This window comes from Candoia aspera, chromosome 13 (genome assembly GCF_035149785.1).
Source record: "Candoia aspera isolate rCanAsp1 chromosome 13, rCanAsp1.hap2, whole genome shotgun sequence".
NCBI lineage: Eukaryota > Metazoa > Chordata > Lepidosauria > Squamata > Boidae > Candoia > Candoia aspera.
The window spans coordinates 1,203,113-1,229,159 of NC_086165.1; the positions used below are offsets into that span (position 1 = coordinate 1,203,113).

A 26,047-nucleotide genomic window follows, 5' to 3' on the forward strand; every position below is an offset into this window, starting at 1 on the left:
TAGAAGCGTCTCTTCTTACACTAGCAAGTCAACTCCAGATGACTGACTAACCATTTTGACACCGTGGGCAAATATATAAACAGGTGGGGGGGGGCAGAGGGGTTTCCCATTGCCTCTGGGGGTAGTGATGTATTTTTAACAGAACTCTGCTCCGGTTGGGGAAGAGGGAGCCGTCCTGCTCAGCTCCATTTTGCTTTCTGTTTTAGGGCTTATGCATATTATCGAAACGCGAAAAGTCCTTGACCTCAGGATTAACTTGAAGCCTTCCTATCTGCTGATCCCGCAAACTGGCTTCCACCATGAAAAGTCAAACTTACTTATTTTGGACCTAGGTACTTTCCAGGTACGTTACGATGACCTTTCTTAAAGATTGAAGACAAGACATCGTTAAATTAAACATTGGTTGAAAAGCAGCTCCCCACCGCCATACTTCCTGCCAAGGACATGTACATGCATACATTCTTTCAAAGGTCAAGAAACGTCATGAAGATACGTATTTCTGTTTGAAATATAGCAAGCAAATTATGACACTGTTACTAATACTGTTGAACGTTTGCTGGCCTGTAATTGACCTGTTGATACCAGACCATCTTAGGGACAAAAAAATAGAAAATGCTTTTTGGCATGAAAAGTAGTTGATACAGCACTTTATAATGCAGAAAAAAGCTGCTCCATTAAACACAAAGACACCAATGTGTCGCATGGGCTTTGATGAATACGGTAATTGTCTAGTTGTGTTTAGTGATGTGTTTGTGAAGACTGAGTGACGTTTTAAGCAACAGAGAAACTTACTATTCTATAGCTGAAGAGCATCGGTCAAGGTCACCACCACCCTTCGAGCAGTTCCTTGGAAGAGATCATGGATAAAGCGTATGACAAGTTTGACATAGAAATCAAGAACGTACAGCTGCTGTTTGGCAGATCAGGTATTATGACTCTAAACACAAAATACTCTTGACTGCGTATCAAGTGGAAATTAATTCTTTAAAAATGTAATACTGAGGGAGGAAAAGAACTTGGTAATTGGTAGTGATCCTTTTCTGCTTCATCTGAACTTGTGTGCACTGGCATCTGTCCTATTTCTAGGCATGCCAACTTAATGCCAAAGTGAGGTTCCTCTTCAGAGTTGACCCAGAGGCTCCAGACTGCATGCCAGGGTGTGTCTCATGTTGACTTGGTCTCCTCCTCCTCCTCTTTTAACAAATAAACATCCCTGTAGTACTTACTTGGATAGATGTTTATTTGTTTAAAACGATCATAATTATAATTAAAATACGACATTTGAGCAGCTGAGGGGCAGGCAGGGAGAATCATTACATGGCACCAGACTTAACTTATATGGCTGCCCAACTCAGCATGATTCTGGGTGTGTGGTATACACCAATCAGCAAACCTGAACACAAAAGGAAAATAACACAAACCACCAAAACAAGCTAAAACAATTAAATGGCAGTCAGAACTAAAAACAGACCGTATCTCACCAAAAGGGAGCTCTGCTCATCCTGCTCTGCCAGGAAGAGCCGGGTCTAAAGGCCTGCAGGGTTGGGGCCAACTCTACAGTGGTGGTGGGGAGAGTGGTCCAGAGATGAACGTGCGGAAGGACGTCTGTGGAGAAGGCCCCACCGGTTACCTGAACCTTCAGGAAACTGGTGTTTCGGCTAGTGCTGTTTTCCGTCAGGACAGATGAAGGCCTAGAGTTCCTGCCAACCGAAGAAAATTGGCGCAGGGGGTACAGTATTAACTGTATCGACTTTTTGAAATTGGAATTTATTTACTTTCCTGGAGTTTGGCAGTTGTGCATTTTTAATCCTTCGTTTTTTGGGGGGTATCGCTAGGACTTACTAGGCTTTTGTGCATCAGTGTTATCGCTATTATGCTATAATTACCAAAGGATGAGCAGCTCTTTAATTGTACTTTAGGAGAAGACTGGACAAAGGCTCGGTTTGAGCCTGCCTCGCTGCTGCACGTACTGCGTCCCATGGACATGTGTGTACGAGTTGCCAAGTCGATGGTGGAGAAGGATATCAGGATGGCAAAGTAACGTAGCAATTTTAATAGCTGTGAAGATCGTTTAGTTGGACAGTATTTTCTAACAGTGGGGTGGGCCGCATTTTTGTGGCTGGGGAGCTGGACTTTTACTAAATGTGCTTGCTGGTGCCACAGGCCTCTTGCAGTGTTGCTAGAGCAGTGTTTCTCGACCTTGTCCACTTTAAGATGGGTGGACTTCAACCCCCAGAATTCCCCAGCCAGCCATGCTGGCTGGGGAATTCTGGGAGTTGAAGTCCACCCATCTTAAAGTGGCCAAGGTTGGGAAACCCTGTGCTAGAAAGACATTATTAGCAGGACTGGGAATTCATGGCCCGTTCTTCATTTTGGGTTGTTTGGGAGAGGTATTTTTAACTCTATCCTTTGGCGCACAGAAGCTACCGATCGATGCCATGAAACTCTTGCTAATGACATTTAATTATCCAAAGCTTCTCGGGAGAGGGTAGCAGGCAGGTCTCCCTGGAGAAGTTCTAATGGTCTTTTAAAAAACTTTTCAAATACACCTTAGCATTCCTTGGATGTTTCTCAGAAACATTAGTTTAGGCCCAGTTCAGCGAAAGCTGTGAGCTGGCTGTTCATTTCATGTCCTGGTAGCCAGAGGTCGGTGCGTTTGTTTGTCAAGACAAGATCTCATTACATTTCTTTTGATGGTGCCTTCCGTGCAGTGCGTGCCAATTTCAGAGCCCCGCTGATTTGTGTGTGTGTGTGTGTTTGTGCGCTTTCCCTTCTGGATCAAGCGTGTAGCAAAGTGATTAGCAACCTAGTTCTGTTTCTTCTGCACAGCATGAACATCTTTGTATATCCTCAGGTTTAAAGTGTCCGGGGAGCTTCCTTTGGCTCATCTGAGAATGTCTGATCAGAAGATCAAAGGTGTTTTTGAACTTATTGATAGTATTCCCCTTCCACAGAAATCAGCTGTTTCAGCTTCAGGTGCAAAGGTAAACTATCAAACGCGTTGAATATCGGGGAGCAACTGAGAGGGTCGTATTCTGTCATCTAATAAGAATAGAAGAATATGTTAAAAAACAAAAACAAAGCCACAAGCAGGATGTGCAAATGTAGGCAGCCCTGCTGACAAGCGTGGATGTTGTAAAAGGTTGGCCTGAAGATCAGCTCTTGCTTTGGAGACAGCGTTTGCTTAGAGGATTTCAAACAGGGCCTCCCCTCCCCTCCCCTCCCCTCCCCTCCCCTTCCCTTCCCTTCAGCAATTAGCATAAGTATTGGCATTTCTGATACACAGAAAGGTTGAAAGTGTAATAAATACTTGTGAAACAGTTGTGCCACCTTTGCACTGCTGTGGGCACATCCCTCCCTGAAGCATTGTTAGAGTAACATGAAAGTATAATTCAGTGGTTTCTCACTGTCTTGGCATTCTTTTCTAGGCTCCTGCCATTCCTGTGGTTTCTGATAGAGGGAAAGATATCCTTGGTACAACATTGTTTCTGGGAGAATTAGGATCAGGTAAAAAAGGAGAAAAGAAAGGACATCAAATTTATGGCAGATCCAAGGCAGTTGCTGGGATTTGGCTCCTGAGCTGTTGATTCAGTAGAGCAGAAAAGGTATCTGCAGCTGGCAAACTAAACTGTCGGGAAAGGTAGCAAAATGGTTCCCCCACCAACCCAAGATTGCTCCTCCATCAGCAGAGGAGTGTTGCTGGGAGGACATTCAAGATTCCTGCCTTTCTTGAGAAGGCGGGGCCAGCAGGCAAAGCTTTTAAGGGAGAGCCGCTCAGTCCCCTGTTAAACTTCGCCTTCTAGGTGATCTCACATTCCTTCTTAGGCAGTTCCTTGATTTGGACAGTGAATGATTATTTGAATAGTGAGATGCTGCTAACTTCTCTTGATAGAATCATCACCTGGTAGTCTGCGGGTCCCCAAACCTATAAAATTAATACATTGAAAAATTATAAATGGAGACTGGAAAATCTTGCATTATTTTTTGGGTGCGGGGAGGACTGTATTAATATACTGTTGCTGAAGCACTGAGATTGAGCCCGGTCTAAATGGAATAATCAGATTATTGCAGAAGGGATTCTTCCGGCTTAGACCACTTACTTTAACTTCCAGTTTAAATCTTTAAATGAAACATTTAAAAAAAAACAACGAATTATGGTAAAGAGAAGAAACTGCAAGTGACTGTCCCAACCCAATTTTATCCAAACAGAATGTTCTGATGGCACTTTCTTTGTTCCTTAGAATCTGAGGATGAATATTTTGATACTGATGAGTATCTCCAATCGCCAAAGAAAGCAGCTTCCCCTAAAGAGAGGCGGCTGAAGAATAAGACTGGAAGTGTTCAGGAAGAGCTGACAGACCTGCAATTAAAATTTGAAATCAAGGAGGCAAGTGTGGGTTTATTTATTTTTTCCCAGGAGGTGAAAGTGAGCGACTCAGCCGTGTGGGCTGCCAGAGAAAGAGAGAGACCGAGGGCATCGGGAAGAAACCAGGTGTCTGGACCTGCCCAGCTTTCAAAATCTAACAAGCATCTCTCACTTAGGTGATTTTGGAGCTCACCAAGCAACTGCAGAGAGAAGAAACAATACTAATACTCAACGTAAAGCAGCTTGGGATGGAAGCCATTGCTAGAACATACGACTTGAGAGCTGTGTCTTACTTGAGAAGGATTAGCCTGAATTACTATGAAATTCAAGGTAACGTCAATAAATCCACCAGTTACAAAAATACACTTTTGGGATGGGGGATGAGGAAAAAAAAATCATTATTTGTATCCTGTGGTCCTTTGGTGGAAAAAACTGCCATTTTTTTATTTTTATGTTTTATTTAAAAAGCTTTGTGAATTTTGTTTAAAAGTGCTAATTCTAGAAAAGGCTTACTTTAGAAACAGCCTGCGGACTTTCCATAATCCCTCATTTCTTAGATGTCCCATATTTTTGTAGGTAAACGACAGCAACTTCGTTTGATTAGTTCATTGGAGGAATCTGGATTAGATCTTTTGAAAGTAGAATATATCAAGGTAAAGGATTTTTTAAAAATGTTACGAAATTATGCATATTGAACTGCATAAGCAAATAATTGTGTTTGTATAATACGAAGATTCTGTTTTTGGTCACTGATTCATTGATCTTTCCCCGCAGGCCAGTAAAAACGGTCCAGAATTTCAGACAGTTTTTGACAATACTGAACAAAGAGTGGAGGTAAGAAAAATTTAAGAAAGGTAAGGAAAATGTAAGCAGGTTTTTGAGCGATGCCTGACTTTTTATAAACTCTTGTTTGTGTTATTGCTCTTGACTTACATCAAGGAAGGTGGTATCTTTGGCTGTCCCTCATTTTGAAACAGCCTGCTGTGTCCTTAGCCTGCTAAGCTAAGTACAGGTAGTCCTTGCTTAACGACCATTCGTTTAGCAATGGCTCAGACTTAAGATGGCGCTGAAAAACCCGACTTAACAACTGGTCCTCACACTTAGGACCGTTGCAGCATCCCTGCGGTCACATGATCACCATTTTCAATCTTCCAGCCAGCTTCCAGCAAGCAAAATCAATGGGGAACCGCATGATTCACTTAACAACCACATTGTTCACTTAACAACCATGTGATTTGGTTAATGCCCACCTCAAAAAAGATTGTAAAATCGGGTCAGATTTGCTTAATGAGCACATTGCTTACTGGCGGAAATTCTGGTCCCAATTGTTGTTGTTAAGCGAGGACTACCTGTATCTGTCATGCCCCAAGTCAGACGATGAAGTGGCATGGGGTCCTTTTTAGTAGTTTTGGATCATAAGGTGACCTTTGAAAGGAAGTCCAAGACTAGAGAAACCAACCTTCTTCAAAGAGGGATGCTTTGATTCTTCAAGAAGGCAGTTGCTCCCTCTGGGAAGTTTTGCTGAGATCCATTTATGAAATGCTCATGAACGCCAGCATGCAGAGGTTCCCTTTTTCCTCTAACCAACGACGCAATCCCTGCGCATTAGAAAAAGCAGTTCTTGTGGACTGGTGGGCGAATTGTGCAGTCTTGCTATTGAAGAGGCGCCTTTTCTCCCACTGTCCCCCCAACCCCACAGGTGGCTTTCTCCTCCCTCCAAGTGTTGCTTCACACCCAGGCTCTTCTCTCAGCACTCGGGTACCTCATGGCGGTGGCCCCAGCAAGAGCCCAGCAGCCCCCGGCCCAGCAGAGACTGGAGGAAGCAGAGAAGAAGGAGTCGGCTGGGAAGGAAGGTAATGGGCGGCCGTATTTCTAGGCCATTTTCTCCCCATTCAAGATGGCCTTAAACAGGCCTGCATTGTGCTGATTTCTTTTTTAAAAATCTCTTCCTACAGTGGCAAAACTGAGCAAAGACAAGGATGTGTTTAATTTCAAACTTTTTGCCAAGATGGAGGCCTTCTGTTTAAACGTTTGCGATGAGAAGAACAATATTGCTGAAATCAAAATCCAAGGTAATGGGAAGATGCACCATTTTGTTCAGTTTGTCCAAGCTGTCAAGAACTTCCTCTAAACTTGAATTATTGAAACATATTCCATACATTGGAGGACCTTGATTTTATTCGTTTCTGATATCTTAATTCTGATCTAGTGTATAGTGGAATGTCAGGTTAAATACACATACTGTATTTCTGGTGGTTTGAAATGGGGGGGGGGAAATGGTTGCACAAAGACAGAGCAGAACGAGATAAGTTCCTCGGCTATCGACATAACACATTCGGTGGCCCAGATCTTTAAAATACTTGTAAAACGACCTCAAAATATGCTTTTGGAATTTGAATAGTACAGTAATGGTTGGTCTATTCGGTTAGGGCTGTGTGATTGCATTTGTACGGTTCTTAACAACCACATTTAAAAACGATTGCCCACTTTTTCCCTTTCAGGCCTTGACTCCTTTCTTTTTCTGCAGTCCAGTCAAACCATTGCCTTTGCACGGCTGAAAGACATAGTCGTGATAGATGTTGATTCGAGGACAGTTCATAAAAAGGTACAGTTACTAATTTGACTGCAAGTTTTGATCTTGTTCCTATGAAAGACCTTTTATTCCTCAAGGAGAAGAAAATGCTACTCGGCACACTGCATGGCAGACTTGCGAGCTGCGTGGTTTGGGCTAGAGGGGACCTGGAGACTAAACGGCCACTTGCTTTGTATGTAGGAGCTGGCCGAGGGAGAAGCAGCGGCTGAAATTCCTCTTGGCTGCCTGGTGGGAAGGGAGGCGCTTGGACTTTGCAAAGCTGCCCTGGAGGAGCTAAAGGCGCAGCCCTAAGTTCTGAGAGTAGGGGAGGAAGCGGCGCCCCCCTCGTGTTGAAATGTTTATGTCTTTTGGGGATCAGTAAGGCAAGGCCAAATACTTCGTCTTTTAAAAAGGCGCAAATCTATGCCAGAAATCTGCTTGTTTGCCTTGAAAAGACAGGACTGACCCGCAAATCAGGCAGAGTGTAGTAACCCCTTTTCTGACTGACCAATTTCATTAAAAGGCAGAAGCTTTCTCGAGCTGCAGCTCCCTTCTGTGATGGAAAGGGTCTCTGAAGGGGGAGGTGGTGTGGTGGACTTCAGTGACGCTGCAGGTTCTCGGGAAGGAGGGAGCACATTCCGAGGAGGGGGGCAAGATGAGCGAAAGCACAGTCCGGGGATGGAACATGGGAAGACGACGAGGTTCGGGATGGCCCCGCCCTGGAGCCTTCCCAGGTTATTTCCCCCGAGGTTGGGTAGAGTCGCCTTAGCCTGGCAAGCGTCTGTCTGTACGGTGTGAGCAAATAAAGAACTGGAGTTTGAATGGACTGGTGCCTTGTCATTCTTGGGCTGGGCAGAAACTGACATAGAAACAACTTCTCTAGCAAACGATACGCCTGCTTGCCCACTTTTTAGGCTGTTTCGATCGTCGGCGATGAGGTCTTCAGTTTCAACCTGGCATTGTATCCAGAGGCGACCAAGGGAGAAGCTTACACAGATATGTCCAGAGTGGATGGAACCGTGGCTCTTAAAACGGGGTGCATTCAGATTATCTATCTGCACAAATTCCTCATGTCGCTCCTGGTAAGACTGCCCACCCAGGCGTTTTCGTTCAGTTTTTGTTGTTGCGTGGAAGGAAGTCCTCATATTGGTATGCAAAAAATGCAGGATCTCTTTGTCACATGCTTAATGGGAAGCTCAAAAATGCGAAACGTAAATAGGAATGTTAAGTAACACGAAAGAGTGCCCCGCTGCCCCCTCGCCCGTTCCCGATCTGCAAACTCTTGCTTTGTTACAGAACTTCCTGAGCAACCTCCAAAGTGCCACCGAGGCCCTGAGCGCAGCCACGGTCCAGGCTGCTGAAAAGGCTGCCACCAGCGTGAGAGACTTTGCTCAGAGGAGTTTCCGCCTCTCCGTGGACATCAACCTGAAGGCTCCGGTCATCCTCATCCCACAGTCCTCCGTGTCTCTGAACGCCGTGGTCGTTGATCTCGGGCTGATTAGAATACGAAACCAATTCAGTCTGGTGCCAGCAGAGGATTGCCCGCTCCCTCCCATCATGGACAAAATGGACGTACACCTAACACAGCTTAAGTTGTCGCGGTAAATCTGTTTCCTCTTTCCTCTTCGCCAGTGAAATGCCGCATTATTTGGGGAGTGTTTGTCCACGTCACCCCACGATAACCGCGTTACTTTCTCTAGGACTGTCTTGCAGCGAGCGGGTTCGCAGCCAGATATTCAGATTCTGCATCCTATTAATCTGGACCTTTCCGTGAACCGCAACCTGGCCGGAATGTGGTATCACAAGATACCCATGGTGGAAGTCGGGGGGTATCTCGATACTATCAGTGTAAGTTAATTTCTCCTCCTGCGCATGCTTGTATGTTTCCCTCAGTAGAGACAAAACAGAAGATGCCAAGAAACAGGCAAAGGCATTTGTCCGTGTAACACCCCCCAGCTGGTTTTCTTTCCCATTCGCCAGACGCTGCTGTGCTTTTAAAAAGCAGCTCTTGCGACTACACTGCAGCTCTGTTTTTGGGGGGGGGGGGAATCCTCTACCGTACACATACATGAGGAATTCTTGGGTTCCAAACTCTTGAACAGCTCTTGATTAATTCCAGTATTACGAGAGGTGCCTTTTCTGGCCTACAGCCTCACTTCGGGGGTGTGCTGGAAAGTGCCGAACTGTCCCCCAGTAATTGGGGCCTAGGTGCCCTCTTTGAGACCATGGTGATTATTTGTGGGGGGTAACCTTGTTAACTTGGCTTTTGCTGAGGCTGCGCCCCCAGGAGGCCTCTGGGATATCGAAAGAGGTGTCTTTTCTGAGGAGGAAGGGAGGAAGAGCCACAGAGATGATTTTTAAGCGAGTGATGGTTATATAGCAAACAATGGTTCGCATAATGACCTTGGATGGAACCTTCCCTTGGTTACGACTACAAGAGAAGCAAGGACATTGGAATGGGATGGTGAACGATGAAAGCCAGCGTAGCTGGACTGTCAGTTGTTGATAAATGTGTGTCGGCTTTTATTTCATGTTTTATTGGACACACTTTAAAGGTACGGCTGTGGAAGGACTTACTGGAAAGGCAGGTGAATGTAGCTGTTTACCTGATGTGCAAGGACAGTCCCCGTTGTTCATTCAGTTGGAAGAAATGTAATTCCCCCTTGAAATGCCACTGTTTTTAGATTACCCTGAGTCAGGAGGACTTAAACGTTCTGCTTAAAGTTGTGACTGAAAACCTGGCCGAAGCAGACAGATCGGTCTCTGGCGCAGAACCAGCCGCACAGATCGAAGGTAGGACATGGGCATCTTCAGGGCCAAATGCGTCTCTCTTCCAGGTTTTGTAGTCAGAGTTTTTCCTGTGGGGAGTCTTCTCCTTGCTGTTCGTGCTTCTGCTGGCCAAATGCTCAGAGGAGAGGAAGTCCTCAGGGCCGTCAGAAAAATGAGAACTGGGCGGCTGAGCGTCCACCCAACCCGGCCTTTGGGACTATCCTAGAGAATTGCTCCAGCGAGTCCCCTCTGAGCAGCCAAGTGCAGCATTTGCAGAATTTCAGCGGAGGAAAAAGGCACATAAGAAGCCTATCAAACTCTATTCTGTGGAGAGAAGATGGATCTGGGGAATATTTCCTCCTCTCTCAAAGTACTAGAAACCGTGTTTGCCCAGCCAGGGAGGCTACGTGGGGAGAGATTCCAGGCAAATAGAAATTCCATTTCATGGAGTGGATAATGAAACTGGAATTCCCTGCCATCAGAGACAGGAGAGCCTGCCAGTTTGGGCGGCTTTAAAAGAGGACTAAACAAATGGGAATAAGGAATTAAAGCTGGGTGTGGCTGCTGGTTAGGTTATGCCGACCTCCAGCTCCAGGGCAATCTGCCACTTAAGCCTGTGGGGGGTGGGGGGGAGTCTTATTGTGTGATTAGGAGCTAATGTGCCAGGTCCTGCTGTGGATTGACAACTGATAGCAGGTAGATTGCAGCAGGAAAGGTGTTCTAGAGGAGCTTGGCCTGATCCAAGCTCGTAGCTCATGACTTAAACCCATAAAGAAGTATTGTTTTTGCAACAAGTTGTAAAGACGCTTTTTTCACATGGAAGTCTCTTGTTTTGGAATTAGCGGGCAAGGCAAAAGAAACAGCGCCATCAGCTGGAGCTCAGAAACCAAGCATCTCAGAAGACGCCCCGAAGGAAGATAGAACCAATCTGCTGCTGAACTTTGAAATAAACAAGGTAAGAAAGCTCATGAATCTATGTCTCATTTCAGTTGTTGTATTTACACCCTACTTTTTAGATTTTTAAAAAAATGTGTATTGGTTCTTACTTTGCTTGGCAGTGTAACATTCAGCTTCTGAATCCAAACGCAGGAGCCGATTGAGCCTAATTCGGACATAAGGGATCCACGGTTTACCTGAATAAGTGCTTATTTGGTCTTCTTCGCGTGACTCCTTTCTGGCATGATACCTGCATGTGCTTTACCCAGGCCAGAGGAACTGTGTCCATCATCGGTCCAGCTCTCTTTGCTCCCAGTGGGCTTACAGCGTTTATCTGGAAGGGCTTTCCCTGTCCTGCTAGGCGGTGGTAACAGTGGAACTTGGGGGTTCCCCTTTGCAAAGCATGTGCTGCCCTCTCGAGGGAACATTCCAGATTTCAGTGGAGGGGTGAAAAGGGATGGGGGAGAAGGTTAGTGCCCCATTTGCTGTGGCTTATCCTGGTTGTGGGAAACAGTGGTGACTTCTCAGGAGTCATCAGCCAGACCCGGCTGGATGGTGCCTCCATCTGGACGAGTCAAGGTCAGAATTGCTGTGTTCGGATTGGATGCTCCAGGAACTTGAGTCTAGAGATGACTTCTTTGGCGTATTCACGAATCTGACTGAAATGAATTCTTGTTTCTGCCTACAACACCTCCCTCCTTGAAGAGGCTTGGCAAAATGGGAAATGTACAGCGAAAACTAGAATATGAATGGCTGATGTACTTTTACGAGTCCGTGCTATCTTTAAGATACCTTATTTTCCCCCTTTTAGGTTTTAGTAACGTTAACGAAACAAGTGGAAAAGCAAAGCTTTCCTTTATACAGGCTAACGGTATTAAAACTTGGAAGTGAAGGTAGAATTAAAATGCATGATATGACTGTTACGGCATATCTTAAGAAAATCCAGATGAAATGCCTTGAATTCACTGGTAAGTTTATTTAATTTAGGATCTGACAAATGAATGTAAATCAGATTACACACAGGTTTTTATATGACAATGTTAAGCTACAGATTGAGTTTTTCTAAATATTTAAATTTTGTGGTGTGACTTTTTATTCTTACTCATTCCACAAAGCTGTATTTGAGTTTAGTTTTAAAGCATTTTTAAGGGTCTAGCTTCACTTGCTATTTTTCCATAAAGACACCCATTTTCTCAATTCCTGTAATAATTTAGTGGTGGGTGGGTTTGGGTAGTTGAAAAAATTTGTTAGAGAATATCTGGCTAGAAATGTGGGACATTGTTATTCTCATTTAATGCTGACTACAAGGATTTTCCCTAAAGAGAAGAACGGAAATGAGAAATGATACAACTTGGTGAAATAATGATTATTGCGATGTAAATCTTTAATGCTAAAACAAGCCAGATTTCCCTTCTTAGACAGGAAGACCTCACCGAACATGTGAAGCATCTGTTTATATTTTGGGTAATTTCTGAGTTTCTTAAATTCTACCAACTATGCTTTTGAGGGATATTGCCTCAGTGAAGAAATTGCCATCTTCACTGTATTAATCAACTTTTACTTGCTCAGTGAATCTGTTGGCAACGAGTGGCTTACAACTGTTTCAGTGTGGATTGTATTGTTTCTACAGATTCCAAAGGAGATCCGTTAAATATTATTAGTTCTTCAGATGAATCTGGCAAGCATCTTCTCAAGATGGAATATGTTAAGGTTGAGCCCTTATTTTAAACTAAAAATTACGGTGGGGTATTTGGAGTCGACGTTTAAAATAAAAAAGCCAATGTATTTTCTACAGAGGATCAAAGTGGAATGATGCAAATTAATATACGTTGCAAAGGACTGAACTGAATCGTAGTTGCTAGTAGTCATCAGACTGAGGTTTCTGCTAGAAGGCTGGATAGTGTGGGTCTCTCCCTTTTGACCGGTCAGTTTTATAGGGAGGTGGGCTTGATATTCCAATCGCTTTCTCATATGCGAAAGAGAGCACATCTTCCTTTCCCCTTTTCTTCCTTGTCCTCCGATCCTGGGAATCGAATGGCACCCAGCTTAGTCTCCTCTGTGGCACTTCTAGGGGTAGCATGGCATGGGGCTTACTCTGCTGAGATAGCAGATGGCAGAAAAAGTCACGGTATTTGAACCCAGGGCTGCCTGCAGGATATAGTAAAAAGTGTCAAGATGGTGCCGCAACAGTGGGACTGAACCAGGAGGAGCTTTGACTGCACCGTTGTGTCTGCCATCTTGACTCTTTTGACCACGCCCCCTTTTGAACGTAACGGTTTGCTTGAGCACGTGCACACTTTGATATTGCTTCAAGATTTGCAGTAAGCTGAAATTTTGATTTTCACTTAGGCCGATATAGACGGTCCTCACTTTGAAACAGTTTACAATAAAACAAAGCAGTTGCTGAATGTAAGTACTAAAACATATTACTATACGAGCTACTGGATGTAGAATGGTCTTGGTGTTATTTTGAGAACAAGTACTAGTTTAACTGAAAAGATTCTAACTGGGGTTTTTTAAGCAAACTAACTTCCGTTTACCCTACATAGACTGAAGGGCATTTTTTAATAATAGAAATGGTAAAAACCTGCTTTCAGATGAGATGGCAGAGTCTCCCTGATTTCTTTTCTTCCTTTTTTCAGGTATCCTTTTCATCGTTAGACTTACTTTTGCACGCCGATGCCTTGCTTTCTATCATGAACTTTTTCACGTATGCCTCGAGTGGCCTTACACCGGCTGATAAGGGGACTGATGTAAAGGGACCGTTGGAGGAGCCCAAAACAGCTGTGGCAAAATCAGGTATTGGGGGGCTGATCTCTCTCTCTCTGTCTCTCTCTTGCGATCCTTTTTGATAATGATAAGTCAACGGGGTCCCTTAATTTAAGAAGCATTTTGACTTTTCAAGTCTTTTTGCATGGTTTTGAAATGGGGGCAGTGGGGGACAGGAAGTAAGAGAAGCTGGTGTGATGAAACAGAGAAGGAGGCCGAAGAGGTTGGTGTGTTCACTGTTACGAGACAGGGAGGAAGATGAAGACGAAGATGAAGAGAGAGAGTTAGGAGCACTGCTAGGGAGGGATGCCTAATGAGCTGACAGACGTCTTGTTCTTCCGCAGCTGCTGCTACTGCAGCCGGTGGTGATGTGTTTGACTTGAAGCTTGCTGCCCAGCTGAATGCCTTTAACATTTTGGTCTGTGACCAGAAAGCTAATATTGCAGATATCCGGATACAAGGTAAGCGCGTTTGAAATAATGCACAAGAATTCATAAAAAATTCAACCCCCTCTCCCCAATTATTTAGCCCCTGCTATTGCTGTAGGACTGGGTTCTCCTGGTTCAGTCCTTGGGTCAGATACTTTGCCTGTAGCAGCCAGAGAGGACAGCTAGTTATGGGATAAGTGTAAATCCTTTAAGAAAAATCGCTGCATCCGAACTTTTGTCAGAAGTTGAATGCCTCCACCTCTGTCTTGTCTGTCTGTCTGTCTTTCTAGGCATGGAGGCCTGTGTGTTTACAACAATGAAGCACACCGAAGTTTTTGCCAGGCTTCGGGATTTCATAATAACAAATGTTGATCCGGAAACTGTTCATAAAAAGGTGACCCTGGAATTGGGGCTGCCAAAATGAGCCTCGTGAACAAATTCGGAAGAACTAAGAACAGAACAGAAGAGGAGGGCAGAGGGAAAATGGCACATCTTGAATGCGTTGAGGAAGCGCAGGACTGCATGCTCTGGCCTGTTCGCCCTTGGCCTGTCCCTTATGAGAGGGAGACCCTGGACTGCAGGACAGGGAGGGGGGCCAGCTGGAGCTGGAAGCTTGCGCAGGGCAGGGGCTGAGCCACCCGGGAAGGTGTTGGGACCAGCACAGAATCTAGTTAAACCAGGAGGGGAGAACAGGCGCCCCCCTTTTCAAATTCAAGATCAGTCCTATTGGCTTTTAAGTAATGCTCACTAAAATTACTACATGTGCCCTTTGACGGTCATAAGACCTTTATGCTATACCCTAGGGACCGTTTTTCTTGCTAAAGGATGGAGGAGACTAGACAATGATGGGTGGTATCAGAGAGATCTACCCGATCCTAATCATGGTAAATACGATCTTTGCAGACCGTCTCGATAGTGGGAGATGAAGTCTTCCGGTTCACGATGTCCCTTTATTCCGATGCCACAGAGGGAGACGCTCATGTGGATGTGTCCAAGGCAGACGGTAAAATGTCGCTGAAGGTGGGCTGCGTTCAGATCGTTTATGTGCATAAATTCTTCATGTCGCTTCTGGTAAGAGAGCTTGATCTTTCTGTCGACTTACGTTACCCTTTTCAAACGTGGTTTAGGGGTTTGATTTGCGGGGCAAGACCCCAGTCTCACCCTAAATGCCAGAAAAGAACAGAATTGGTTCCAGCACGGTCCAGGCCCATCGGGGGGTGCAGAGCTTGGTCATCCCCCCAAGTTCTTCTTCCTTTACATTGTGACACTTGGGAATAGGACTGTTAGTTGGGGGAGCTCAGGCAATAATGATTGTTTAGCTTTTCCTTTTTTTAAAAAAAAATACTGGCTACAAACTCAGCTGTTGGATCCGTTTGTGCCTTTCCTTCTTGGATCGCTTTGAGCTTGCAGTGGTCCTGCTTCATGAGCCTGTGTACTTCTGCCTTTGCTCAGCATTTCCTCAACCACTTCCAAACGGCAAAGGAGGCCCTGAGCGCCGCCACGGTTCAAGCTGCAGAAAAGGCCGCCTCCAGCATGAAGGATTTTGCTGAAAAGAGCTTTCGCCTCTCGATGGACATCAACCTGAAAGCTCCGGTGATAGTGATCCCTCAGTCTTCTGTGTCCAGCAATGTCCTGATAGCTGATCTTGGCTTAATCAGAGTTTGGAATGAATTCGCTCTGGTCTCTGGGGAAGAGGGTGCTCCTCCTCCGGTGATTGACAAGATGGATATACAGCTCACCCAGTTAAAGATCTCCAGGTATAAATGCCGCTCACCTCTTTCTCCCTGAGGTAGAGGTTCATGGATCGAGGGCTGCCCAGTGCAGATTTTTGTTGGAAGTTGCCCTGTGGTTTCTCCTGGCAGGGCAAGCAGTTTTCTGCAGCAGAGAGGCCGCTCCTTGAAGAGGGCACTGCACAGCTTTGCGATGGCTCTCTGGGGCATGGCAAAGTGGCTCTCTCTGCATTTGGTGGTGAATGCAAGCCTAAACCACAGCGTGTTGCTGTCCTAAGCAAGCCATATTGCTTTGTTTTTTCATTAGACACAGGAAGCATTTCGGGAGGGCTTAGTCAGGATGTGGCACCTGAGCTGAGCTGAGCTGAGCTGTGCTGGGCAGGGTAGCCTGTCTGACTGGTGGCCCTTGCAGCTTTGCTCCAAATCAGGCAACGGAAATGGCTTGGGCGTCTGTTGGGAGGGTCTAACAAACCGGAGCAGCCTTTCACCAGTGAACCTGCATGGAAACACCCCTGCGGTGGGTTTGTGTTACAGTGAAGAGATCCATCCAGAAATAAGCGGGGGGCCTTACACTGAAGCCCCTGAGCCTTAGCAGGAAAGAAGCGGGCAGGCCCTGCCGAGCCCTCCTGCCTACCCTAACTTGGATCACGTATAGCAGAAACAGGTTATAAGAGAAGGCAGCGGGCTTCCCAGGCCGTGAGATGCCCATTCCCAAGGGGGCGAGCTTTAGACCGCGCAGGGCCATTCCCAGTGATGTCATGGACTGCCAGCAGGAGGGGCCAGTTCCCTCGAAGGGCCACCTTGTGAGTCACCCTCCGTCCCCCTTTAACTTGCAGGACCACAGTAGGCAGCGGCCCTCAGCCAGACACTGAAATTTTGCAGCCGGTCAATCTGCAGTTGTCGGTCCAGAGGAATTTAGCCTCAGCATGGTATCCACAGATTCCAGGGATTGCCGTCCAAGGAGACCTAAAGGCCATGCTGGTAAGGTCATGCAATGTGAGAGCCACGACCTCTGTGGAGACAAGCTGTGGATCATGATTATAACTTGGGTTATGAGGCATTGGACTGCTAAATGTTACACTGCTTTTGCCTCGAAAAGGGCCTTGATTTTCCCAAGTTAGGCTTATCTCCACTCACAAGTTAAAGCTGTTTTACACCAGATTTTTTTTCTTCTGTGAGGAAGCATTCAGGCCTGTTCTGAACACATGCAAGATTGATCTTTACTGTTTGCAAATGTTTGTAAAAAACAACAACGGGTTGTGTTGCCAGAGGAAAGCAGTTTAATAATGGGTCATACCCTTTGCAGATCTCAATCAGTCAAGACGACTTGACTTTGCTCATGAAAATTTTGCTAGAGAATCTCAGTGAAGCTGCTGCTGATCCCAGCATTACGCATTCAACCTTACCAGAAGCTCAGAAATTTAAAAAGCACAAGCCTGAAACTGTGGCTGATCTTGATGAAGGTACGTCTTTTCCCAAAGTTGGACATTTAATTAAAATAGTTGCAAAATATCTTATTTGGTTGTTAACCACAATCAGGGCAAAATAGTACTGTGAAGCACTGGAAAAACCCATTTGTTGTAGCAGCTAGAAACCTGGAGACCTTGGGCATGAAAGCCAGCTGGGTGGCTTTGGGCCAGTCACTCTTTCTCAGCCAGTCCACCTCACAGGAGTGTTGTTATGGTGAAAATAGGAGGTGAGAACATTAGATAGGTATGCCGCCTTGAGTCCAGCAAAAAAATAGTCCAGCAATTAAATGTAAAAAGCTTTAACACAAGCGGATATTCATTCAAAATGCATGTAATGGAAGGTTAAGCCAGGCAACCTTTAAGCATCGGAGAACGATTCCTGTCAGTTGTGTGGATGCGTACAGCGCTCAGTGGAGGGGGCTGCAGAGGTAAAGGTAAAGGTTTCCCTTGACGTAAAGTCCAGTCGTGTCCGACTCTAGGGGGCGGTGCTCATCTCCGTTTCAAAGCCTTGGAGCCGGCGTTGTCCATAGGACACTTCCGGGTCATGTGGCCAGCATGACTCACGGAACGCCGTTACCTTCCCGCCGAAGCGGTACCAATTAATCTACTCACATTTGCATGTTTTCGAACTGCTTGGTGTGCAGAAGCTGGGACGAGCAACGGGAGCTCACCCCGCCGCGCGGTTTCGAACCGCCGACCTTCCGATCGACAGCTCAGCGGTTTAACCCGCAGCGCCACCGCGTCCCTTCAAAAAATCAAGATGGTGACCATGACTGATCAAAGCCACCAATTTGACTTTTTAAAAACTCCCTCAGCATGGTCATGTCTGGCACTTGGTTGCAAGATGCATTCTATGCCAAAGAACACTGGGTCTTAATATCAGAAACAAGCATTTTCTTTTTGTTGAATTGATTTCTGCTGATATTTAATCTAGTTAAAAAAAAAGTGCTAGAAGCAAGTATTTGCATCTGGTTATTATTTCTATTTTTTTTTAGTGAAAAAGCAAGGATACAACTACTTAGCATATGATGCAATAAGATACTGGACATTTGTAATTCAGTTGGAAGAAAAAATATTTCTTATTTCAGATGCAGTCCTGTGCATGCTTACCAAGGGAATAAATGTAGCTAAATAGTACATGCCAAGTTGTAAAATATATTATAATTGAACAGCGAAAGAAGTTTAAGTCTGCAATGAAAATGTTTCATACGCAGTATTTCATTCCCACAGTTTTCACAGCTTCAAAATTTCTAGAGATGTTTACAAAAAATAAAGTTTTTGTTTGTAAAGTAAGATCAAACAGGGTTGCCTCTAAATTGAAGATAATGGTCTCATAACAATTAAATGAGTATCAGTCCTCAGACAGCAGGTAGTAATTATTGCTTTTAAACACCTTTCTTCTTTCTCAATCATCCAGGAACTCCTGAGGTTTCTGGAGAGGAAGGACTTGGTGGTGCCCCGGCTAAGAAAAGTGTGGCTGTGATGTTTCATTTTAACTTTGAATCTCTTTCCATTGTTCTCTACAATACTGATAAGAACCAGGTTTGTGACAATGTTCTGGGAAGGCAGTTTCCTGGGGAGCCCTAGATACAGCGTTAATAAAATAACATGCAAACTCGATCAGCATGATCCAAAAAGTGGAGCGTTTGTAGCCAAAACATGTGAAAATTTATCTTTGAGTTTGGTATCCCCTTGTGTGTGCCCCTTCATACATGCACACACCCATTGTTCATCACTGGGTATTTTTTGGGTTTTTTTCATTGACTAACTTGGGCATTTTGATGTCAAAGTCTTAAGACATTTGTTTGGAGAGATCTCTTCTTTGTAAATTGAGTTTTATGGTTTTAATATAAAAAGTTGTCCTTCCATGGCTCTTTCTCTCTTCAAATAGACAGCCCAAACCAGTAATGGAGAAGTGTCAAATCTGTAGGCCATGAGAGTAATCTCTTCACCGTGGCCATTTTTATATATTGTAGAAATCTCAGCTTCCGCTTCACAATCGCCACTTACGTCTTGGAGAACTCCGGCTGCATTTTATGAGCTCATCAGGACAGATGTTTTCAGACGGCTCTATAGATATCGGTACTAAGATGGAAACATGCACGCTGGATGATCTCAGAGAAGGGATACAGAGAGCGACTTCCAGGTTAGCTGTCTAGCAGTTGTTTGAAAACACTGCATCTCTTCTATGAGTACCATACGTACTTTGATCAATGCTCACACGCCATCCGCTGATGTTCTCCTAAGGCTTTACTATCCAAGAACAGAATACAAGGGGAGAGAAGTGGATGTGCAAGTGAAGACCAGTTTGTAAATGCCATAATAATGCTACTAGTGCGTGTATCAGTGTTCAGCCTTGGAATCTGAGGGTGAGCCAGTCTCCCTTCAGCTTTTGTTCCTTTAGGTGGTGACTTGAGTAGTTCTGCAAAGTCACCAGTTTATTCATTCGCTTCCTGTGTTTCTAGACTGTTCAGGAACTGCAGTTCTATGGGTGGTATGTAAATTATACTGTCCCTGCTGCAGTTGTAGGCTGCATTCATTCATTCATTCAATTTGTAGCGAAGAAGAAATTAAAAAATGATTGAGAATTGCCACTTGGCGTCAAATTATAGTAGCAAGTGGCAAATCATGGTATCTTTATTTCCTTGAACGTGTCTTCATATAATTGGTCAGCGATTAAAAATCCACCTTTTGTAAAGAATATGGAATTTGGTGGAAGGTCTGTTGAATCTGATGCCTTGCAGATGGTGGCCTTCTGACTAGAAATTCCAGGAATCCTAGCCTCGGCGTAATTGGAGGGTGCAAACTGGATTAATCTATTACAATTTCTTCCATAAACACAACCACCTCTTCTATGATTGCATTTCTTTTTCAGAATGCTGGCTAAAAAGGATGGTAAAGCTGGTAGTGTCATGATTGACATCAGCTACAAGCAAGATAAAAATGGGAGTGAAATTGTATCTGTCTTGGATCAACTGTATCTGTGTGCCAGCATGGAGTTCTTACTGACAGTGGCAGATTTCTTCATTAAATCTGTGCCTGCAGCCTCTCCAGCAGAAAGATCAACCCAGTTTCCATTAAAGCATGCTTCCCAGGGAAAGTCTAAGCCTGGAAAAGGTCAGCAGACAGAAGGAGTCATGCGCATCCACTTTGAATATCAGTAATTCTTAATCACTGGGCAGTTTTGCGTTCTAAGGCCACTGACTTTATTTCAGTTTATGTTGGATGGTGCCTTGAGTGTTTGCGTGATCCGAAGATTGTCCAGAATACTGACAGCTTTTGACAATGTCTCTGGAAAGTTAAATACAGGTAGTCCTTCCTTAACGACCAGAATTGGGACTGGGATTTCAGTTGCTAAGCAAAGCAGTCATTAAGCGAATCTGACCTGATTTTACAACTTTTTTGTGGCTGTCATTAAGTGAATCACTGTAGACATTACAGTGAGCCATATGGATGTTAAACGAATCATGTGGTTCCCCATTGATTTTGCTTGCCAGAAGCTGGCTGGGAAGGTTGAAAATGGCGATCGTGTGACTCCAGGGTGCTGCGATGGTCATAAATGTGAACCGGTGGCCAAGAGCCCAAATCATGACTGCATGACTGTGGGGAATGCTGCTATTAAGTGCGAGGACTGATCGCAAATAGGTTTTTTCAGCACCTTTGTAAGTCAGAACCGTCACTAAACGAATGATTGTTAAGCGAGGACTACCTGTAGGTGATAATCAAATGCTGAGGGTATTTTCAAAAGTAGTTTGTAACTTGGCATCTCCTATGAAGGGATCCGGGGGACAGAAGTCAGTCCTGGGAATGTTAAAATGCTCTTTTTCGTGGCTAAAGCATTGCATTCCTCAGGGAGTGTGTGTGTGTGTGTGTGTGTGCGCTGTTGCCTCTCGGTCGGATTCAGCAGTTGTGTGACCGGAGGCCACTCGCAAAACGCTTTCTCCGTCTCTGTCCGCCCCTGGACGGGGTTGGTTCTCGAGGTCTGCTGAGGACGACATCCCTGCGGGGCTGCTCTTCCAGTTGTGCCGTCTTTAGAGCAGAGATACCGAGGCTGCGGCTCAAGCCCAGGCTTGTTGTGTTTTCTGTAGTCGCGATAGTGGCGGTGCGCGTTACTACTGTGGTCCGATAACCAATTCATAGATCAGTAAACTTTTGCAGCTGCAGCTCTGCGGTCGAACATGTCAGTGATCGCACGGATCCTGGATCCAGAAATTGTGTTCGTGGCCAACCTGACCAAGGCCGACGCTCCTGCCTTAGCGGCTTCATTCCAGTGCCATTTCATGCTGTCGGGGGGCTCCGCGGCACAGCAGATGACCGCTCAGGTCCTTGACCTCAAGGTGCTGGCCTGCCCGTTCCTCCAGGGGAAAGCAAAGAAGGACGTCACCACGGTGAGCCCCTTGCTGGGATGTCCACCTTTGTATATGTTAAGGAAGTTGACTTTTTCCCTGAAAATAGACAGGTTGCATTGACCGTGATATTTTGCCTGTGTTCTTTTAAGGTGGTGCAACCATGCTCTTTAGCTGTGGAAGCCATGATGAATCCTTCGGGAGTGCAAAGCGTGGATATGATCATGGACACATTGATTGTGAAAGTTAGTAGCAAGTCGCATTCCGTCGCCCTGGTGCTTCGGGGCATTCCTAGGAAAAAATCTGTGGCTGAGTTCAGATCTACGGCATGTAGGGTAGATAATCTAGTATTCCATGCCTTCCTCTTCTGGACGTTTTAAACCTCACTTCAGGCTGTGTGCTAGTCAGAGCGAGCGCCGGCAGCACACAGTGCAGTCCTCTGACAGAGGAAGCTTCCCTCTCTTGGCGACCATGCAGCTTCTGCCTTCCGGTGATCCACAGTAAAAGCACTGGCTGATTTCATCAGGAGTAATCTGACCACCGCTCTGAAAATATCCCCACATATACTGTAAAATAGCAGCTCTTTGTCACAGGCTGATGTGTGGAAGGCCCTTGATTTAAATCAGCCGTTGACTGTGCAGGCAGGATTACGGAGTTCGAATGCAAACCCATTTGCAAAGTGGGAGGAAGTGTCCTGACTAAGCAAGAACCACGCCGAGACGAGGAAGAAGTCTCTAGTGCTTTATTACTGCTATAGTAGACAGAAAATCCTACCCAACTGAAGAGGCCTGGGAAAACCCAGACAGATAAACCCCAAAAGTCAAGGCGGGTCTGTTCTGTATCTCTTTGAATGGCAGCTCAAAGCCTCTAAACTATGCTTGCGTTTTTGCCCCGGATAGTGGCCCCCTCCTGCTCACCATCAGTACTCATGACAGGAAGCCTATCCAAGTTTACCCAGCAACTGCCTACAACACTGTTGTGCTGGCTGGGGAATTCTGGGAGTTGAAGTCCACACCTCTTAAAAGTTGTCAAGTCTGAAAAACACCGGTCTACAATTAGTACATCTCTAGAAAGGGCATAGTTCAGCTCTAATTTCCTTTTTTTTTTTTTTAGGTTTCCCCAATAATTCTCAACACTGTAATGACTATCCTGGCTGCCATGAAGCCACAGGCAAAGGAGGAAGAATCTGGAGGGATGGCTTGTCATCCTGAGAACCTCTGGAGCGTCAAATCAGTCGACCAGTGCCAGAACTGGTTCCTGGGCGTTGACATGGCCACCGAAGTCACTGAAACCTTCCTGGCCAGTGAGCAGCGTGAAAAAAAGGAGTGCTTTGAGATGGAGGTGAAATTGGTTCAGATCACCCTGGAGTGTGGCTTGGGACATCGTACCGTTCCTTTATTACTAGCAGAATCTGCCTTTTCTGGAAACGTGAAAAATTGGTCGTCTCTCATGACAGCCAGAGCTGATATGACGCTGGAGGTATGTAAACAGGGACAATGGCTTTGCGTCGGGACACCCCTCTTTTAAAAGGCTTTGTTGCTAGGAGCAGCAACCCCTTGAACTTGTAATAGGGTTCCGTGATTCTTGAGTTGGGTTTTGTTGATCAGAAAGAGAAAGATGTATGGGCTTCAGCTTTGTGTTCAATACTGCATTCCAGGTGCATTATTACAATGAAACTCATGCTCTCTGGGAACCCCTCATAGAGCAGGTGGACAGAGAAGGACGGCGGTGGAACTTACAGTTGGAAGTAAACAAACATTTCATTTAAAGTTTCTGTTTAGCCGTTTGTTTTCTGCGTGTTTTAAAATGCAAAGTTTATTTTTACCATGCTTTGGGGAAATTGGTGGTCTGGAACTTCATTATGCAGTGGTACAGTCTCGTTTAATTTCCTTGATTCAGTTTGTCCTCTGCCGCGTAGATGAACAGCCTTTCAGGACCAGTTACAGCATTAATATTAATCCAGTGGAAGCTGTTGCTCTAATATTGTTTTCTCTGATGATCAAGTAGCTGAAGGATGTGTATTACGTTTCATTCTAAAAAACTATGTTATTAAACACATTAGGAATTTCTAAAGTTAAGGATTTGTTTTCTTTTAAATTCATGTTTGCCACATCTTGTCTCTTAAAGCGTATCTATAATGTTAAAGGAACCCTTTATCTGCGTTTGTAGTTCTTAGTTTTATTTTGGGGAAAAAAGAGAGTTAATAATTTGGGTGTAATGCTGCCTTTCTTCTGGACATTTATAGACCAAAGGACAAATCTGTCCAAGCCAAGCCTGGCAGGCCAAATTGGGCCTTCGGCTTAATTCAGACGGGCATGTATTTGAGTCCCTCCTTTTCCTTCTTAGATGAAGTCAAACCCTGAACAGGACAGAGCTCTGTTGCCAGGAGATGACTTCATTGTCCTACCTGAACCACAGCGGACGATCAGTATCTCGTCAAAAGACACCATGAATATAACAATATCCAAATGTTGCCTGACTGTCCTTAATAATCTAGCCAAGGTAACTTCTGTGATCAAAGGGGGTAGCAATCAGGCCAGCTCTTCTCACACTCATACCTCACAGTGGCATTATTTTTCTGCTTTGGTGACTCAGTTTGCAAGCTGGAGATGACCTTGGTCTCCTGAGGAAGCATCGTCCTTTCCCTGTATAGCAATCACGCAACAAAGATCTGTTGTTTATCCATAGTACAGTAAACTTGAAATTCAGGTCCTAGAGTTAAATCTAGTCACATCTAATAGTATTATCGTAATGGTTGATGAATGGTGCTCCAACTTGGTTGGCCTAGCTGTTGGTAGAAGAGGGACATGGCACAGACGATTCCGCGGGGGCATTTTTCCCTCACACACCATAATTTCAGATGTGGTGAAGGTCTGCTAAAGGGCCCATTTTCTGCAGCAGCGACCGATCAGTTGAAAGTCTACGTTAGATGCCATACACGCAAGGATCCTTTCCCCTCACGCAGTTCAGATAGACTTCTTCAAATGTTGGCGGGCGTTTCAATGTCTTTAATTGGTATCACATCACAGTTCCTAACGTAATTATTGGCTTTATTTTTAGGGCTTTTCAGAAGGAGCTGCTGCTACTTACGACTATGCTTTGAAAGACAGGGCTCCCTTTACCGTCAGGAACGCTTTGGGAATCCCTCTCAGAGTTCATGCGTGCAGGAGCCTCCAGGCTGTTGGATTACCTAAAAGCGATGACGTTCACGATATAGGAATTGGTCAGAGCATAGAACTGGAGTATGCTGCCTCGGACTCACTGAACAAAGGAAAGCTAAGCGTCTTACATCGCCAAGACAGTTCTCTGTTAACACTGAGCTTTGGTAAGGTGAAAGAAAGAGTTTGGAAATGTTTCTAAACGACCAGGAATGATTTCCAGGCAAGGACTTTTAAAAACGGTTCTTTTGAGATTAGCAAGGGTTGCCTTACTGCAGGGTTTCTCAGCCTTGGCGACTTTAAGATGTGTGGACTTCAACTCCCAGAATTCCCCAGCCAGCGCATGCTGGCTGGGGAATTCTGGGAGTTGAAGTCCACACATCTTAAAGTCGCCAAGGCTGAGAAACCCTGCCTTACTGTCTCCCATTGATTGAAGAAGTTGAAATTTACTTAGGTGGAGGAACATTTGAACTCTCATATCGTACCTTTTTTTCCCTTCCAGAATAAGCCTTTTAATTATTATTTAATTATAATACTGATCACGGCTAGCTTGGATTGTGAAGTTTCTCCATTCTCCCTTGCATTTGGAATTATTCCAGCCATTCAGAAGAAGTACCGTGTGTGATCTTGGGAGGCCTTTTGGAGAAAGGCTGCTCTTGTGCATAAAAGCAAAAAATTACCTGCAGGGTGAACTATTAGTATTTTAGGTATAAAGCTGCATTTAGGACCCTCCTCTTTGGGAGGTTTATCATTCACTGGCAGGGAACTTTTGACTGATTTTTTTTCATTACTTAGTTGCATGGTCTACCACAGTTCTGCGACAGGAAATATTTTATTTTCCTTGTCAGCAGATGAAGTTTACATGCGGCAGCTGTAAGTTTCTGGAACTGGGGAATAATTGCTTGAATGATAGTGGAGGTGCAGATTCTCTTTTTTTTCTTTTTTGTAAGAAAAAGCGCTGAAGGAGTAACATAATCAGATGTTGTTTTGATGTAAAACAGCACCTGAAGGACACAGCGAGGTGGCAGGGGTTCCCATAGCAAAGCCAGGGAGAAGACTGCATAGCGTAAGAGAGCCTCAGAGCAATTCCTCCCATACGGTCGTTGTGCAGATCGACGCAGAAGAAGGAAACAAAGTGGTCACGCTGCGCTCCCCTCTCCAGGTAAGTCGTGGTGTTCTGAGTCTGCCTGCAAAGGCCTTGTGCACGTCGAGCATGCTGTGGAAACTCCAGCGAGTTGTGCTTTCCTGCAGCATTGATCCTGTATGCGAAAGCATTTAACTCTCCTGACTTCAGCGTAGGGTAGCCCCATTTTTTGCAGCCCCTGACATCAGTTTGGAAAAAGTTAATGTCTCTGAGACCATGCATGTTTCAAAAGTCAGACTACGGAGGTAACATATCCAGATTTGTGGGGCACTTGGGACACTACCTATATGCCGCATTTTGTTGTTTCTGCCTCCTTTCCTGTTCATGGCAGTGCATGGAAGGTCAGACAAGTGCTTGACC

The 26,047-nt window shown here is 45.0% G+C and overlaps 1 protein-coding gene across 1 annotated transcript in view; it reads left to right on the forward strand.

The window, feature by feature from the left end:
- The window catches only part of VPS13C (vacuolar protein sorting 13 homolog C), a 67,956-nt gene that overhangs the window by 18,803 nt on the left and 23,106 nt on the right, over positions 1-26,047 (forward strand). The window contains exons 23-59 of the mRNA XM_063313993.1: positions 207-343; positions 803-926; positions 1,920-2,037; positions 2,855-2,984; positions 3,429-3,507; positions 4,242-4,387; positions 4,543-4,696; positions 4,943-5,019; positions 5,141-5,200; positions 6,066-6,219; positions 6,322-6,438; positions 6,868-6,971; positions 7,853-8,020; positions 8,235-8,539; positions 8,639-8,786; positions 9,623-9,731; positions 10,550-10,662; positions 11,455-11,611; positions 12,274-12,353; positions 12,993-13,052; positions 13,286-13,442; positions 13,757-13,873; positions 14,131-14,234; positions 14,744-14,911; positions 15,293-15,597; positions 16,407-16,551; positions 16,877-17,033; positions 18,457-18,581; positions 19,016-19,185; positions 19,915-20,156; positions 21,198-21,427; positions 21,538-21,630; positions 22,499-22,864; positions 23,043-23,132; positions 23,732-23,887; positions 24,446-24,710; positions 25,545-25,705. Of these exons, the coding sequence (XP_063170063.1) occupies positions 207-343; positions 803-926; positions 1,920-2,037; positions 2,855-2,984; positions 3,429-3,507; positions 4,242-4,387; positions 4,543-4,696; positions 4,943-5,019; positions 5,141-5,200; positions 6,066-6,219; positions 6,322-6,438; positions 6,868-6,971; positions 7,853-8,020; positions 8,235-8,539; positions 8,639-8,786; positions 9,623-9,731; positions 10,550-10,662; positions 11,455-11,611; positions 12,274-12,353; positions 12,993-13,052; positions 13,286-13,442; positions 13,757-13,873; positions 14,131-14,234; positions 14,744-14,911; positions 15,293-15,597; positions 16,407-16,551; positions 16,877-17,033; positions 18,457-18,581; positions 19,016-19,185; positions 19,915-20,156; positions 21,198-21,427; positions 21,538-21,630; positions 22,499-22,864; positions 23,043-23,132; positions 23,732-23,887; positions 24,446-24,710; positions 25,545-25,705 (5,591 nt within the window). The remainder of the gene's footprint in view (positions 1-206; positions 344-802; positions 927-1,919; positions 2,038-2,854; positions 2,985-3,428; positions 3,508-4,241; positions 4,388-4,542; positions 4,697-4,942; positions 5,020-5,140; positions 5,201-6,065; positions 6,220-6,321; positions 6,439-6,867; positions 6,972-7,852; positions 8,021-8,234; positions 8,540-8,638; positions 8,787-9,622; positions 9,732-10,549; positions 10,663-11,454; positions 11,612-12,273; positions 12,354-12,992; positions 13,053-13,285; positions 13,443-13,756; positions 13,874-14,130; positions 14,235-14,743; positions 14,912-15,292; positions 15,598-16,406; positions 16,552-16,876; positions 17,034-18,456; positions 18,582-19,015; positions 19,186-19,914; positions 20,157-21,197; positions 21,428-21,537; positions 21,631-22,498; positions 22,865-23,042; positions 23,133-23,731; positions 23,888-24,445; positions 24,711-25,544; positions 25,706-26,047) is intronic.